Here is a 16899-nt window from a genome sequence, read left to right on the forward strand (position 1 = left end):
CGCACGGTGGCCGCGTGGGCGGGCGGTTGCGCGCGCGGCGGCTATGTGCGGCAGTTATGCTGATGCGGCTACGCACAATGATCGTGCGGGCAATGATATAGGTGTGGAGGCCTCCTCTCGACGGTGGCAGCGGTGGCTACTAACGGCGACATCACAACAGAGAGGAGACTAGGGCAAATTTCTCTTGGAAGAAAACTTCAATTCCAAAAGAAAATCACCAAGTAATTCAGTACAACAGTGGCCTATGTATAGGCCTTGGAGGAAAGAGAAACTGAAAATAACTGTGAATTCAAATCTAATTTAAATGATGCTCGGATCCCCGGTCCAAAGTTAACGTTAGCGATGTGTCATGACATGGGGCATCTCTTGCGGTAGTGGTGTCCCGTCCGATGATGGTGTGTGGTCGTGTGCGCCACCAGAAATATTATGTAATTCTGTAATTGTAATCATTGTCTAGATATGATACTATCATTTATTTAAAAAGAGAAACTAAGTATGCTTATTCATAAAAATTCAAAGCAAAATCCTAAATCCTAATGTATATTGTAGTTCTATGTTATTTATAATTTTATTCTTTTAAAACCATCAGAATCCAATAATTGGTATCGTAACAATTTTTTAGTCAACATTTAGGTGTCTTTTTAAGGAGGAGGAGCCGGAGAAGTTTACTTCGAAAACAACTTTTAGGATTGGTTCGTGCGAATTTACCTTCTCAAATCTGTAGTGTTCCCCTCGAGGGGGATTGAGGGGGGTCATGTGTATTTATAAAGCAAGCCCTTTCAAAATCGAGTATGTGAAATTACATTAAGAGGAATCTCCACGTTCTCCGAACAGAGAATTTATTTGTGAAAATATTGTGAGACATATCCATATGTTCTCAAATATCCAGTATTTTGTTGAGAAAATTAAAAAAATAAAATGAGGTTACAATGTATTTTTACAATGTAAGCGAGTCTCCCACTGATCCCATGAGGTCACGTCTATTTATAAAGCAAGCCCTCTCAAAATCGAGTATGTGAAATTACATTAAGAGGAATCTCCACGTTCTCCGAACAGAGAATTTATTTGTGAAAATATTGTGAGACATATCCATATTTTCTCAAATATCCAGTATTTTGTTGAGAAAAATAAAAAAATAAAATGAGGTTACAATGTATTTTTACAATGTAAGCGAGTCTCCCACTGATCCCATGAGGTCATCCACTTCTTGGTTTTTTTACTATCAAACCTCATAGCTAATTCACAATATACAAGAAAACATCGGGTAATATAATAACCAACATGAGGTCTACACAAAAAAATTATAGAAGGATACACTCGTATAAGTCAACTAGTACATGAAATATAACTTCAAGTGAGACTGAGATCTAATTCATAAGTGGAGAGGTATGTTCAACAATGAATGGGAATATCCTTTACATTCCACGAAAGAAAAAAAAGCGCGAACTGTTAGAAATGAAAGATACTGATTTATAAATGAGAGCTTTTCTATGGAGTATAATGAAAAAAATTTCCTATAAAAATGCCAGAAATAAGAAGTACATGTTATATGGTTTTGATTTACAATATAAAAGAGGCTTAATGATGGATATCATGTAGCTTTCAATCCAATCTTACTTCCATGTTTCATTTATATTTTTTTTAATTACTCCTACAGCATCATGTTTATATCAAGCCCTTGAATGCATCCAATGACCAAGTAAATGATGATGATATCATAATATTGTGATCACTACTATTTAAATATGTGTTTTCAATATTCTTATTCAAAGGACACTCACAATGAACATTAAAATATTTTCATACAATAGAACTATCAATCCTACACATTTGATTTGTATGAGTAGGTGGTACTATTTGTATGAGTGATCATGTATCCATTAATATGGAACACTAAGATAAATAGGTGGTACTAGTTAGGAAAATTGTTTGCTAAGTTGATCCATATGAATCCGAAGACCTTGGACATCATAGACACCTTACGGATGGATGGTTGCATTTTAATTATGAATTAGAAGTCTCAAACCACATGATTCAAAATAGTCTAAGCTCAAATGAAGAAAGAAGTCATGAAAGGTAATTACGTCATCAAGATGGGGTTGTCCTCCCTCGGTATGAGAGGAGACTGACTTAAGAAAAAAATTGTAATTGGTTCCTTGAAAAAGGTTGTGAAAGTTTAAGTTAAGCTTTTCTCACATGATTTCTGAAACACACAATAGTAACTTGAATGAACGATTAAAGTTTGATGGTTAGTCGTACCCTAAGTGATGCAGGACAACTAGATGAGACGGATGCAGGGTGACTAGACGAGACAGGGAGAAAAGGCAAGACGGGTGCTAGGTATTGTTGATTGAGGAATGGAATGGATAAAATCAGACCACAAACCACACGGTCGATTTTGAAGATTTAAATCCGATGAAATAATGGTGGTGAAGCCCCTTTCCTCGTCGAGGGCGGGAGTACTGTCTTCAACCACCGCGGCGGTGCTAAGCACCAAAATCAATAAACTCGAATTTCGGTCCGCTTGAAGATACAAAAACCTAATCACTAGTCGTTTGAAAATCCAAAATCCAAAGCAGATCCGACGGCGGTGGATGAACTCTAGAGGTATATTGGACGAAGAACACGAGACACCAAAGAGTTTAGGAATACCTCAGCACTAGATGGTGCATAATGAGGTTGCGGGAATTCTCGACGCGTCGTTGGCGGGATGATTGACGTGCGCTTCGACAGGATGTTGTGGATCCAACTGCGTGGTCAGTTGGGGGGGGCTCAAGGGGGGAGTCGCCCCCTTGCGGGGTTCGGGGCAGCGCCCCAAAACCTAAACGGTATGGGACGCTGCAAGTAGCTGCGAGGGCGTCTAGGGGCGCGGGCGGCCTGAGCGGGTGGTGCCAGTGCGGGTGGCCGGCGTGGCGGCCTGCGCGGCCATTGCCTGTGCGGGCGACCTGTGTGACGGCCTACGGGGTAGTGCTTGTGCAGGCGGCCGGCGTGGCGATCTGCATGGGCGGTGCCTGTGCAGGCGGACGGTGTGACGGCCTGCGCGGCCGGTGCCTGTGCGGGGGCCAGCATGGCGACCTATGCGGGCGACCTGTGCGGATGTAGGAACCTGGGGCAACGAACAAGGGGATCCTTTGGCAACGGCGGCAGCGGCGGCAGTCCGGGGAGGGAAAGGGCTAGGGCAAATCTTCCAAGAAGAGAACTTCAATTCTTGAAAATAAATTCACCAAATGTTTCTTGCAACATTGGCCTACATATAGGCCTTGGAGGAAAGAGAAAATACTAGAAATGACATAAAATAAAAGTGGACGATGTGAAATCGTGTCACGTCAAAGGGCTGTTCTGGATCTGTCGTTGACGACGTGTCATGATGCATGACGGGCCGTGTGTAGGTAGAGACGTGACTGATGCCGGTACGTTGACTTGGTCGTCATCCTGGCGGTTCTTCAGTTGATGATGATGACGAGTCTCGATGCGAGGTGTCTCAGATGACGTTGGCGGCGCGTCCGAAGTTGGTGCGTTGACGTCGTCGCCACCACTAAGTCATTGAGGAGTCTTGATAACATCTCATTAGATAAATAAAATTATACTTTTATACTTCTTTTTTACAACATTTTTAGATTTGCATAAGCACTATTCACCATTTATGGATAAAATGAGAAAATTATGATTAATATTCCTGAGCTCTTTTTTTATATATTTTATTGATTTTGGACACTAAATGATAAGTCCAAATTTAGGGTTTTTATATCATTTTTTTGATTCAGACTTAATCGAACAATATTTATGAAAATTTTCCACTTAAATACTTTATAGTTAATAAAGGGAAACTAAGGGGTCAATCCACAGACAGACATAAATTTTTCTCAAGCTTGGGATGAAGAAAATGATTTTAAATGTGAAAAATACAATTTATGGAATTTTTCTGGATTTTTAGGTTGTTTATATAATTTCCTTTGATTTAAATTGAGGCATAAATACAAAGAAATAAAAAATAAATATTTTTTAGAATTTTATGAAATTTAATTTTCACCAAAAACCACTAGAAATATTAAAAACGAGAGTAAGAGATTTTTAAGAATTTTTTAGGTGTTAAAATGACTGTAAATTGGTTTTATGAATTTTCTGGATTTTTCCTAATTTTCTTGGAATTTTTAAATGCAGAAAATAATTTTTTCTGTTTTATGATTTTTTAATAATTTATAAATACTAAAAATATAAAATTTACCTGCTCCGGCGACGGCCATCAACGGCGGCGGCGGTGGCAGTGGCTGAGCAGCGGCAACAACAGGGACGGTGTGGCGGGGGCAACAATGCGGCGACGGCAGCGGAGTGATGGCGGCAGAGTGGCGACAACATAGTATCGCGGTAGTGCAGCGGCGGCGGTGCTGCGGCGGACCGGATGGGCCGGCGGGGCTAGTGTGGCCTGTATAGGGCTGATTTTAGTGGTTCAGTCCACCAAGGCTCAGCCCACTTTGGCTAAGTCAAGACTTAGCCAAATGGGCTAAGCCCTATTGGGCTTGATCCAATATGGTCAGGACTTAGCCGATTTGGCCAAGTCCTGCACAGGGCTACCCTGTGCCCTGCGATCCTGTGCGCTGCCCACGCGTGGGACGGAAGGCAGAGGGCTATCCCTGCCACACAAGCGCCGCACGGCAGCACGGTGGTTTCTAGGAGAGGGAAATTTTGAGTTTTGGAAGGATAAAAACTGATATTTAAATGCTATTTTTTTGGGATTCGAAGTGGGGAATGCTTGAGTATCTAGATTGAAATAGGGATATATTTAATAGAGATAAATAAACATGTTTAGAGAGAGAAAATGTCGAAATGAGAGGAGAGAGAGAGAGAGAGAAAATGAAGAGATAGAGAGAGAAAATGAGGAAATGGTATCGAGAGGGTTTGAGACGGAATTGAAAGGTGTAAATGAAGGAGATATTTTATGAAATTTGAGGGGATGAACAAGGGATATGGGTGAAGGTATTTATAGAGAAAGAACCAATTCTAGAGAGAAAAAGGCTGAAATGAGGAGATAGAGAGAGAAAATGAAGAGAGAGTGTAGAATGAGTTTGAGATAGAATTTGAAGGTGCAAATGAAGGAAATTTTTATGAAATTTTGAGGGGATGAACTAGGGATATGGATGAAGGTATGGAGAGGGAAATAACCAATCATAAAGAGAAAAAATCCAAAATGAGGAGATAGAGTGAGAAAATGAAGAGAGAGTGTGGAATGAGTTTGAGATAGAATTTGAGGGCGCCAATGAAGTATTTTTTATGAAATTTTTAGTGGAGTAACTAGGGATATGGATGAAGGTCTAGAGAGATAAATAACCTTTTCTAGAGAGAGAGAGTATAGAAAATGAGTGTTTAGAGTAAGAAAATGATGAATTTTAAGGGTAAATGGATGGATAATGATGGGGAAAATAGAAATCTAGGATCCTGAAACCTCAATGCAAGTTCAATGAGCCCTCAATGCTTACTCTCAAGTATGGATCCTTATATTTCTCCAGGATTAGACATTTTTAAATGCAAACAAGAGATGAAATTAAGAGAAAACTTCAATAAACTTATAGTAAGCAGGTTGAACAACCTGGATTTTGAAAAGTACCTTGTCCTTCTGGCCAGCCACTTACTAGAGCGTGTCCAGAATGAGGGGAAATGAGGGAGAAAAATTCTATTTATACATAGTTAGAATTACTAAAATACACTTTTAGGCATTTTCTATTATCGTTTCTTGCCATTTTGCCTCTTTTTTCTCCATTGGTTGAGAGCTTCTCCTTGTAATATTTAGCTTCTTTCTTATAAGGCTTTTGAGAGCCCAATGGGCAGTTCAGGTAGTGGCCCATCTTCCTCAGATTTCTCTTTTGAAGGTCCACAACTCCACTTGATCCTTTCAAGCCCCTTTGTAGAATCAATAGCTCACAAAAATTCTCCTATTCTTTAAGAGCTACCATTTTCTCATTCCTGTAAATTTCTGCACATGTGAAACTATAGAATACTCATCAGTACTAAAATTGCTTGACTTTCCAGAAGCCACGATCTGCCACTATCCACCAAATCCATGACTGCGCCCGGTCTTCGATCTGCGACCACGATCAGTCATCTCCAACGGTTGTGACCGGCTGCAGCCTGTGTTCTCAAGCAGCCGAAGCTAGTCGTCGTGTGCTATTGCGACTCAACACACGTAACATCTTTGATCAGACGCTGACGCCGTGTCACCGCATGCTTCCGCTGCCCACCGACATCGTGGTCATGTCCCCTGCATTGCTACTGATCACCGCATCGTGCATAATGTGCAATCTGCATTATGTGCAAGTCAAGGAGTTTAGTAAAAAATAACCATAATGTGCAAAAGTTAGAATATATAGATAGTGCATAAACATTTAGTTAATTGGATTGATAACATGATCAATTCCAAATTAATAATACCAAAAACATCTAAAATGTATGGAAATATACATTCATTTATCATGTTATCACTGACCCCACTTGACACTTTAGGGTCAAGTGGATTTCTCACATCTTTGTGGAGTTTTATTTGAAAAACACGACTTAGATAAATACAATGGTGAACTTGAGATACAAATATTATAAAAGTAGAAACATAAACCATGTGATAGATAATAAGAGGATGCTAATACACTAGAAGCTGATTCAAACCTCCTTAAAGACCGGATCAAATAAAGGCAAGAATTGTGGAATTAACCCACAATTTGAATTTGAAATATCTATTTTCAAATCTGAGAAGGGGGGCATGTGGGTCCAGCCTGGAAATCAAGAAATCCTAGCCCTCCAAACCCTTGAAATTAAACACAATGACTGAGAGAGTTAGGGCGCTTCTATTTATTCTCTTCTCCCTCATCTTGGATTTCTGCTCCCAACTTGTTTTTGGAGGCCTAGGGAATCAAATTTAATTTATCCATTCTTTTTATAAAAGAGTGTGGAAGAGAGAGTTCATGAGTGACCAAGATTCTTAGAGAAAGAGCACCACTTGGCCCTTGGGGAAGTGACAACAAGGTTTGTGTGATATCCTGAATGTTTAATTTTTATTTTATCACCATTTTGTCTAGATAAACATTCCAAAAGATATCCTAGACTCAAATGCATCAAACACCACTGAAAAATTCATCATGTAGAAAAAGTTACAGCATGTCCAGTCTACTACTCGCCCAGTTGAGCGCCGCCACTGACAAATTGCAGCGGAAGGTTTTCTTCAATGTTAAATCTTATTTATTGTCCTAAAAATTCTCCAAAATAAAATTTTATTATTAGAATTTTTCAAAAATAAAATAAATATGCATTTCATTTATTTGAAATTGTTTTGACTAGTTTTTCATTTATTTCATTTATTTTCCTATTTAGAAAATACATAAAATCCAGAAAAATATAAATCACCTTAAATAATTATTTTCAAATATATTTTAAATTCTATTTACTCTATGATTACCTGCTCTTGGTTGATTAGACCCTTTCTTACCCTATTCTAATTAAGGAAAATTTTATAAATATTGTTGCATAAATGAGAGCCTTAAAATGACTTATTTAACCAAAATTTTGGATTATCAAGTCTCACGTAGATGATGTATTATTCATATATGGCAAGTGAAGATGGTAAAATTTCCATGATATGGTTCACATATTCATTTGCATATTTGAAAGTACAGCGTATCATGGCATCCCAAATGGTAACAAATCAACCTATTAGTTGGGTTAAATCAGTCCTTGATTAATTAACATTTATGTTGATATAGTAAATAAATAAGATTATTGGGCCATTAGAGTTATTAACTATACTGAATCGTGGACCTAGAAGGTTGCACACATGATTTTTATATGTCTCTGAATATCTCAAAGTGTAGGGACTTCAATGAAAAGTTCCTAGAAAGTATACTCATTTAAGTACTTTAAATAAAAAAATTATAACTTCAAGTATATTGACCAACATCTATTAATCTTATGTGTCTGGCCTTAATGGCCCCATAACATTTATTGACCATACTCATTAATTAACTATATGGACATATATATTAATTAATCAACGATCAATTTAACCCAATTGATAGGTTATTTTAGGCTCGTGGAGTGCCAAGCAACACCTTAAGCTCAAGAAGATAAAGAAGTAAGATAACTCTCTTGTGGAACCTTTGTTATTATCAGTTAGCATATATGTAATCCCCTGTTTGTAGGTGACTCCCGATGACTTAGGATATCTTTAATTGGAAAACCATAATCCATTGTTTAGTTAGTTCTGATATGCAACATGAATGAGTGGACAACCCTTTCTCATTTATCCTCACTCCCCGACCATGAATTTAATGCATCTTTTTTCTTGAGTCGACGACATCTTATACTAAGGGCAGACAATGCCATCATGTCCAACTAAATCACCTTTGTATACTTCTTGCTATATCCTAACTAAGACATGTTTGAATCCCATGATTAGATATTCGTATGTCTAAGTTAAAACATAACTGTCTAGGCACAAGATATCCATGGTTTCTCCAGTCAATGGACCACTTATACGACTATGACATAAATCAATCTAATTAACATTTAGGTATAATGCCATGTAGGGATTCATGCATATAAATTTCATGAACTATTTCTCTAAAGATCACCACCATCTATGCTTAGTGTCTCCACATGAATGGCCACATTATCAGCTATACTTATCACATAAGTGGGATAAGATAGTGTTATACTATATGGACAGAACGATATTCATCTCGAGTATCCATTGAATATGAATATTTAGAATACAAATTTAAAGACCAGTGATCATTGTGTTATGATCTCATCCTTATTCACTGTCATTTCATGCATTTAAGGACTTTATTATAAACAATATGCTAGATAATAATGATTATATATATTTTAATAAACTTAAACAAAACATGGAAGTGTGATTGCTTGACAGCCACATAATATCCATCATATGGATTGTGCCCATGCTTTGATGAAAATATACGTGGTTGGCAAGCTAGTCACACATTTGACATCTCATTGGACGCATTGAATTATGATCAGATCTTAATGCATAGATCACTAGTCTTGAAGCATTTTTCTTAATATTCATATTCAAAGGATACTCTAGAAGGGCATCGACGTATCCAAATAGAATAACACTATCTAGCTTCACTCGTATGGTGAGCATGGCTGGTCTCAAAGCCATTAGTGTGGAGACACTAAGGATAGATAATGGGCACTCTTTAGTGGAAACAGTTCACTCAATTGATCCATACGAATCCCATAATGGTATTATAACAAACTATCAATCGGGTTGATTCATGTCATGGTTGTATAAGTGGTCCTTAGACCTAACACAAAAGACATCTTGTCGACGGATAGTTGTACCTTCACTATGACCCACAAGTCTCTAATCATGGGGATTCTAAACAGTCTTACTTCGGGTGCATCAAGAATTTCATGAAGACGATTGCATGGTCAAGATGGTTTTGTCCACCCTTAGTATAAGAGGAGACAACTCAAGGAAGGCGATGCGATGAAATCCTTGGCCAAGATAGGGAAATATCAGAGAAGATTTTTCTGAGAATTTTCGAATGCATGAATACTAACTCGGCTAACCGATTTTATTTTGACAATTGGGCATACCCTAAGTCATCCTAGGAGCATCAAATGGATGAGGGCCTTATCGATTGGGTTAAAACGATATGACTGTAGTTATTCTATATGATGATATATTTAATGAATTTAGAATTCTAAATTAATTATATGATGATGAAAGGTTATTGGCCCAATGGAGTTGTTTACTAGATTGATACATGGGCCTAGAGGGTCATATGCCAATGCTCTTTTGGATATTGAAAGATATACTTAAAGTTTTCAGTTTTTATGAAAGTTACCCACTTAGTATAAATAAGGGAAAACTTTGAAAAAAATTCACCCTTGCCAGAATTGTTTAGAGCCCTTCCCCTTCTTCTCCTTTCTTCCCATAGCTCCACTCCACTCTCGATGTGAGCGTGACGGCGTGACGATAACGATGGACGATGAACGAAGCTCATCAAGTCAAAGAAAGAGATTGAATGTGCCACAGATCGTGTCGATACATCAAGAGGCTACACACATGAGCAGCTTGACTCATCTCGCTGGAGGATCCAAGAAATCACAAATGTGATCCGTGAACATGTGATTCATTTAAATATTTTAGTGATGCCATAAAGGTTTTTTTTTAGTCTTCTGTTGTGAATCATTTTGAGTGTTTCATCCAGATCAAGACCTCCAGAACTCAACATATTTATGTGGTGATACTCTTAGTAAATAAAAATATATTGCTTTCCATTACTCTTTTTAGGCAACCAAGTCCAAAACAGGAGGATGGACTTAACCAAATTTAATGGCATTCCTATTGGACTAAAAGGGATATATGTTGGGGTATTCTTGATGACATGATAAGTAAATTTAAAAGCTCATCAATTTTGATATTATTTCATGAATACTGATAATATCATTTGGTTTATGAGTTTTATCAAAAATAATCTTTCATGAGATGTTCATTATGAAATATCCTAATAAATCATAATTTTTTATTTCATCATGTCTTAAAGAATCCTAATAATGTTAAATGACTCATGATCAACTGTATGTGATTTCAAAACCAACCATGCTTGACTTCATAGAGGTCAAACCGTTGAATTACTTATTGCATATTTTTAGCATTTTTTGTGAGTTAGATGCATTACTTATTGCATATTTTTAGCATTTTTTGCATATGAAGATTGAAGAGGTAGTGGGCTTGAAGAAGGATCATCATGGAGCATGTTGGGACAGAAAGATGCAAGAGCAGAAATAGATTTCAAGGAGGCAATTCAAGTTATGTCGCCACGCAGCCCATTAACCCTAGACTTCTTTTCCAAAAGGGTATCACAAAATTAAGCTTCGGGGCTCTCAAACCAATGGAAACTAAATTAGGAGTAGAGATAAGGGTGCGTTAATAATCAGTCCTTATGTATAAATTATCTTTCTCATCCTCTTGGAGCTTTCCCTAAAAGAGGGTGGACAGAAGGGCAAAGTTTTTCCAGGACTCATGTTGAGACACATGTTTGAGGTTAGATTGATGAGTTATTTTTCAAGCGCATCAAAGCAAAGTACAAGGGTATTGCCAATAAAACCACTGAAATGATATGGTTCCAATCTCATCACAAAGATCTCAACAGCTGAACCACAAGCACCCCAATGCTTTTCTACGTCGATATCAGTGCACATCATGTGGATATAAACAAACAGTTTGTCTCCAAACACGCCACCCCAAAAGCATATGTAACTTGCGTCAAATTCACCATTTGACTTTATTTATTTCAGAATGTGATTCATCGATCGCAAGCTCGCGCCTTTCCTTTCTTTCACTTCCTTCCTCAGATGTGATATCCAGTCACATTGGCGTCTTGATACTACCAGGTACGAGAAAAATTCATTCCAAGCTTCTCAGATTATCCAATGTTATAAAGTCAAATAAAAAGTTCAACCATGCTTTGGCTATCTTGCATGGAGCTGAATTTAGTTTTTTTGGTCTTCTCGTCAAAACACTCAGGTGTAGTCCTTGGTTATGAGGACATTGATGTGAAGCTAGACTAAACTCACCGTTGCATTAGTCTCCAAACAAAGAGAAAAAGAAGTAGAGATAGAAAGATGTATGCTAGGCGGTAAACTACCTTGTACGGTTTGGGGGGTAATCTCTAGTAGGGCTCAGCACATTGCTTTTCTCTAAAAACCTCTACCAACACAGTAATTCTCATGGTTCAAGATGAAGCCTAACATTGAACGTTATTTTCCTTAACACATCTCATTTCTGCCCTTGCTTCTTCATAGGAGGACATTTAAAATTAGGGGCTAATTTCCAGTTATAGTGCAGGGACGCGGACGGGATGGTCCCGTCTTGGGCCTTGGATGGGGGACGGGACGGTTACTTAGTCCTGCCGGAGTACAGTATGCGCCTGACAGGTCCACCTGGCTGAACCACGTGCTGCGCCACGTGTCAATTTCTGAGTGGTCTAGTGCTGACGCATGCCCTGTTTCGTCCCGGGACATTGGATGGGACAAGAATTTCTTGGACGGGAATGGACATGGACGAAAAGAAATGGGACAGGACGAATCCTGGACGGGACGAATCCTGGACGGGACGATTAAGACGAAACTCTAAAAATTGGGACGTAGGACGGGACAAACTAATTTCATCGTCCACGTCCTGGACGGTCCGGAACTTTATTTTAAGATAGTTTATAAACTTAAGATAGTTTACATTTTAAGGTTTTTATCATCTCCGAGGACACAAATTGCGCCATCGAAGGGCCGAGGAAATCGCCAATCGCGCAGTCCCCATTTGTGAGCAGAAGTGCCGCTTGCTCGGTAATCAGTTCTGTCTCTTCTCCATGATTTTTAAATGCTTATCGTTTAAATCTTTCTGTCGGTTTATTGAAAATCAGCTCTCGAGCAGTTGTTTCTATTCTATTTTCAATTTGGTTTACCCCGCAAATGCTAATAATCTCATTTCTCAAAAGAATTGGAATTTCTATTCCCGGTAGATGGGGCTCACTTCGCAAGATCTGTAACTTCGTTTTCATTCCGATGTTGGGCGGCGGTTCCGTGTCTCTCGACGTGACAGTGGCGGTCTCAATAGCCATTACTATTTTGAACTTGATTCAGTGGATTTAGTTTCTGGATCATTCCTTCATTCGCCTTGATTCTTTTCCCTGACGAATGCATGGGGCCAAGTAATTTCGTCTGTTCCTTTTTCGTTCAGCAATTCGCAAGATAACGGAAAGGGTTTTGATTGGATCGTTCGTTATTTAAAGGGGATTAAGTTTTGTTTGATTTGGTCCAGATTTAAGTAAGCATCCTTCTGTGGTTTTTATACCTTCATTCCTTTTGTTCTTAAGTTAAATATGGAAGAAAGATCATTACTGTGAAGGAAAAATATCGAAGCGTATGGTAAATTTGCAGCTGGCTGATAAATTTCGCTCCCGCAGGAAAGAAAGTTGGCATTTGCTGGGCATCGCAAATGACAAAGAGGAAGAGAAGAGTAGACAAGGAAATCAGAAGTGAAGAACAATAGCCGGCCTCTTTATGGTTTATTTCTATTCTTTTTTGTGTTTAATTTTCGATGTTCAATTTCTATTCCTTTTGACATCACTTATATTTATGATCAAGCGGATTTCGCCGTTTGTCAACAGCAACTTTACAGAGATTGATGTTTTCTTATTATGCTGTCACCCCTCGCCCATTCTTTTTAGGAACTCGATCGCTTTGCAATTTATTATCCGCTTGAGCTTGCACTTTTCCCCTTAGAGGTTTTGTGTTACCTTTGGACGCGAGATGGCCCTCAAAATAAGGAAAAAGAACATCTGAAATCGACTACATTTCCCTTTTCTCCGAAGTGAATTATTAGGAGTGTTCTAAATGACCACGGTCTTTTTATATCCAAATTCAACTGCATCGACATGCCTTACAACATTACCGCATTTTTATGCACTTCATGTTTTCTCTTTGATTTGTTGAGAATGTGATGCTTCATATGTAATTTATCCCTAATGCAAACTGTGGATAGCAGCCTGATTGTCACATCAGAGATTATTGGGCTGTGACTGAGGCAAGTCTAGCTCTCTTGAGGATGTTTCAGCGAGATGACCTCCCAAGTAAAAATGACCTTATTGACCTTATTCAGCGAAAACTTAATTTTGGATATAAACCTATGCTAATACTCACGAAGCTTGTCTTTTGCTGTAAAGTTAGCTTGAAATATTTCAATGAATTTTTATCTAGACATGCCATGGTTTCCATTTTGGATAATTTCTTGTGAGTTACCTTGGTTTCGGTTCTCCTAAAAATGAATCGTGATTTACATATAATGCAGCACACTGTGGTCTAAAATATTAAACTGAGACATCTCATCTACCGTTTGGACACTTTTTCATGTAATGTCTGATTTGTTTTGATATTGGGTCGATGATGGCTGACTCATCATTAAGTCAAGTTTTTTTTACATTCGCATGTAGTACTAGTGATATCCATCAAATATATTTCAAAATTACATTGAACTAAAATAAGCTATTTTTTTGAGGTTATCCTTAATTGTCCGCTTTTTGCTGTTTCTTTAGGAACTTCAGATCCTAGCATTCTCTCCAACTGTGTAAACACATCAAATGGCAGTTTCTCAAGCCAAAAACGCCAGTCTGCCCTTGATGAACCTTGTGAGAACATCGGCTTTTCCAATTCTGCATCAGCTGCGTTTGGAAGAGAGACTTCTCAGAACATCCACAGAAAATTGGTGCATTATTAACGAAGGAACTATGGAATCCAGTATAGTCATGGGAGTCTCCGGGTATGACTCTTTTTTGCACAAAAAACAAGAAAACTGTGGGTAAAATCAAAAACGTTGCTTTTAAACATGCACATGGCAACCATCTGTTGTCAACCGTCTACATCGGCAACCCTTGTAGTCAAATATTAGGGTGGTTGACGATGTTGTTGATGCGTTAGCGGCTGGTTGGCTAAATTCTAGTTTCTGACCTTTCAACATTAACCGCAGGAAGCTCAATGAGCTTGTTGAGACTAGGTTTGTGCTTCGAGATGGTGTTCCGGTGATCCGCAGGTTCACCGGTGGCGGTACTGTGGTCGTGGGGAAGGATACCATCTTCGTCACCTTCATCTGCAACAAGAACGCAGTTCCTGGTGTCCAGCCTTATCCTAAACCCATCATGTCATGGACTTCAAAGCTCTACTCCAAATCTCTCAGTGGCCTCGTCGACTTTTCCCTGCGGGAAAATGGTCAATGCTCCACTCATGCTTTAACTTGTGCAATGGGCCTTGTGGGAATCACTAATTCAAGTTCTGTGTTTGCAGATTATGTGATTGGAGACCGTAAATTTGGGGGAAATGCGCAGTCGATAACGAAGGCGCGGTGGCTGCACCATACATCCTTCTTATGGAATTATGACCCAAGAGATATGAAATACTTAAAGCATCCTCCTCGGGCGCCAAGCTATCGTTCGGTAAGTTTTGGTGTAACTTTGGGTTGGCTGAACGTGTGAACTTGATCCTGATCATCTGATTTCTGCTGTGGTGACCAGATGAGGACCCACAGCGAGTTCCTATGCACCATGAATGGCTTTCTCTCGTCGAGCTCAGAGTTCACTGAGCGGACTGTGGCTTCAGTTGGTGATTATTTCTCGCTGAGACAGGTTGATCTCAGTGCTGTCGCAGAACCTGCAGCGTCCGAGGCAGAGTTTTTTCATTCAACCAGGCTTCTCACTGAAGATGAACTGAAGGCGTCCTTGGCATTGGAGAGGGAGGGTTCAGAGCCATCCATCTCCGTTGTGTGTGCTTGAAGAGGTGAAGGTTTTGAAGTGCAGGGTGTGGAGATGGTAAAATAGATTGTTTATTGCATTTGATTTTCATTATTTATATCGAAACGCTCACTATTGTGAGATCATTTAATATAAATCATCTTGTGTCTATTTTTTACCATTTTATTATAACTAAAAGTCATTCTCTTGGTCTCTTTGAGCATGAGCTTGGTAATTAGACTAAACTTGTCCATGTAAAGCAAACACAATTTAAGATCATGTGTGTAAACAATTAGATTTTATATAGAAGAAAATGAGGTACTTATAAATAGGAGAAGGAAAGAGAGAAATAAGCTGGAGATAAATAGGAGGCCAAGGCCCAAATAAACAAATAATTGTCTGTACTTGTTAATTTTGCCACATAAGTTTATTCTTTGAAGACTTTCTGACCATTTGTGCAAGTTGAGCCTGGAGGATGAATAGCTGGGACTTGAATCTTTTGATCTATGAAGTGACTGTCAAAATAGACCAATCTTGTACGTAGGAAGAAATCCAAGTGATGAGCCCAAATTGTTCGCGACAGGCATGAGCTATGGCATGATACTTGGTGGCAGACCTGGACTCTGTGAGTTCTGTGGGCATGATCGATGTTCTGAAGATGATTCATCCAGCAAAAAAGAACAAATCGCAGTAGATCTTTCAAACTAAAGGAAAACTATCAATGATCAAATCACCTTTGAACGGAATAGGATCTGAAATACATTTTATTTCCTTGAATGAGCTGCCACAAGATGCTCAAGTGCCGAGCCTCAAGATGTATACATGTGGTCCTCAACATGTTGAATATCCTCGTCTTTTACTTGATAGGGGCCATTCACTCTGGAATGATCTTCAGAGTTGTTCACATTACATTGGAGCAGAGGGTGCCTAAGGAGAGAGGGAGGATGAGGGATGCCCAAAGAAAGACTGATATAGGTATATTTAATTTGGGAATTCCTTTCTCTTATACTTAATGGAATTTTTCATAAAAAATCCTATTATGCTTGTGAATCTCTTATATCATTCGATGTCCCCTCATGTTATGCTTGTGAATCTCTAAGCCCATGCATGGTCGGGTTTTTGGGCTTGATTGATGATGTAAAACGTTTTGCATGATGAAAATAAAAGTGAATCATGGTATACTGTAAAAGGAAAAGACAATGCATGATCTAATCATCTTGTCCTGAGTCAATTCTGCTATCCATGGATTTATGGATTGTCTCTTTGAGCTGTATAATTGGGCAACCTATAGGCGTATCCACACAGTTCCAGTATGACAAATTTCCTTACTTCTCAAATCGCGCCACTAGAAATTTGCAAAGGTCTTCTCACCATTTCACCTTCTCGAAGAAGGATAGGGGCCTCAAGAATACAAGAAGTAGGGGGCACCCTTTGGAAACTTGCGTGGGTGTTTCTCATAAAAATACTTAAGCTAATGTGATATAGAATTAAGCTAATGTGTGTCACCTTTTTTACCATGTACTCGTCTAGTTTGACTCCAAAAGCCCACAACTCTTCATTGGCTAAACCAATTACTTAAGTACTTCTGACATTTAATTAATGATGG

The 16899-nt window shown here is 38.8% G+C and overlaps 1 protein-coding gene across 4 annotated transcripts; it reads left to right on the forward strand.

Moving 5' to 3' along the window:
- The first annotated feature begins 12245 nt into the window (after positions 1-12245).
- Positions 12246-16353, forward strand: LOC144706052 (Biotin/lipoate A/B protein ligase family). Of its 4 annotated transcripts, XM_078578924.1 has the most exons (7): positions 12246-12357; positions 12978-13077; positions 14106-14329; positions 14537-14775; positions 14851-14999; positions 15078-15371; positions 16161-16353. In XM_078578924.1, exons 3-6 carry the CDS (start codon positions 14151-14153, stop codon positions 15333-15335), a joined length of 825 nt encoding a protein of 274 aa, XP_078435050.1. In that variant the 5' UTR covers positions 12246-12357; positions 12978-13077; positions 14106-14150; the 3' UTR covers positions 15336-15371; positions 16161-16353. The 4 variants fall into 4 exon arrangements, with proteins under 4 accessions (XP_078435050.1, XP_078435048.1, XP_078435052.1 ...); XM_078578922.1 differs by lacking the exon at positions 16161-16353 and having other exon boundaries at positions 15078-15465; XM_078578926.1 differs by lacking the exon at positions 16161-16353 and having other exon boundaries at positions 14115-14329; positions 15078-15465.
- Positions 16354-16899: the final 546 nt, after the last annotated feature.

This window comes from Wolffia australiana, chromosome 7, assembly GCF_029677425.1.
Source record: "Wolffia australiana isolate 7733 chromosome 7, ASM2967742v1".
Lineage (NCBI taxonomy): Eukaryota > Viridiplantae > Streptophyta > Magnoliopsida > Alismatales > Araceae > Wolffia > Wolffia australiana.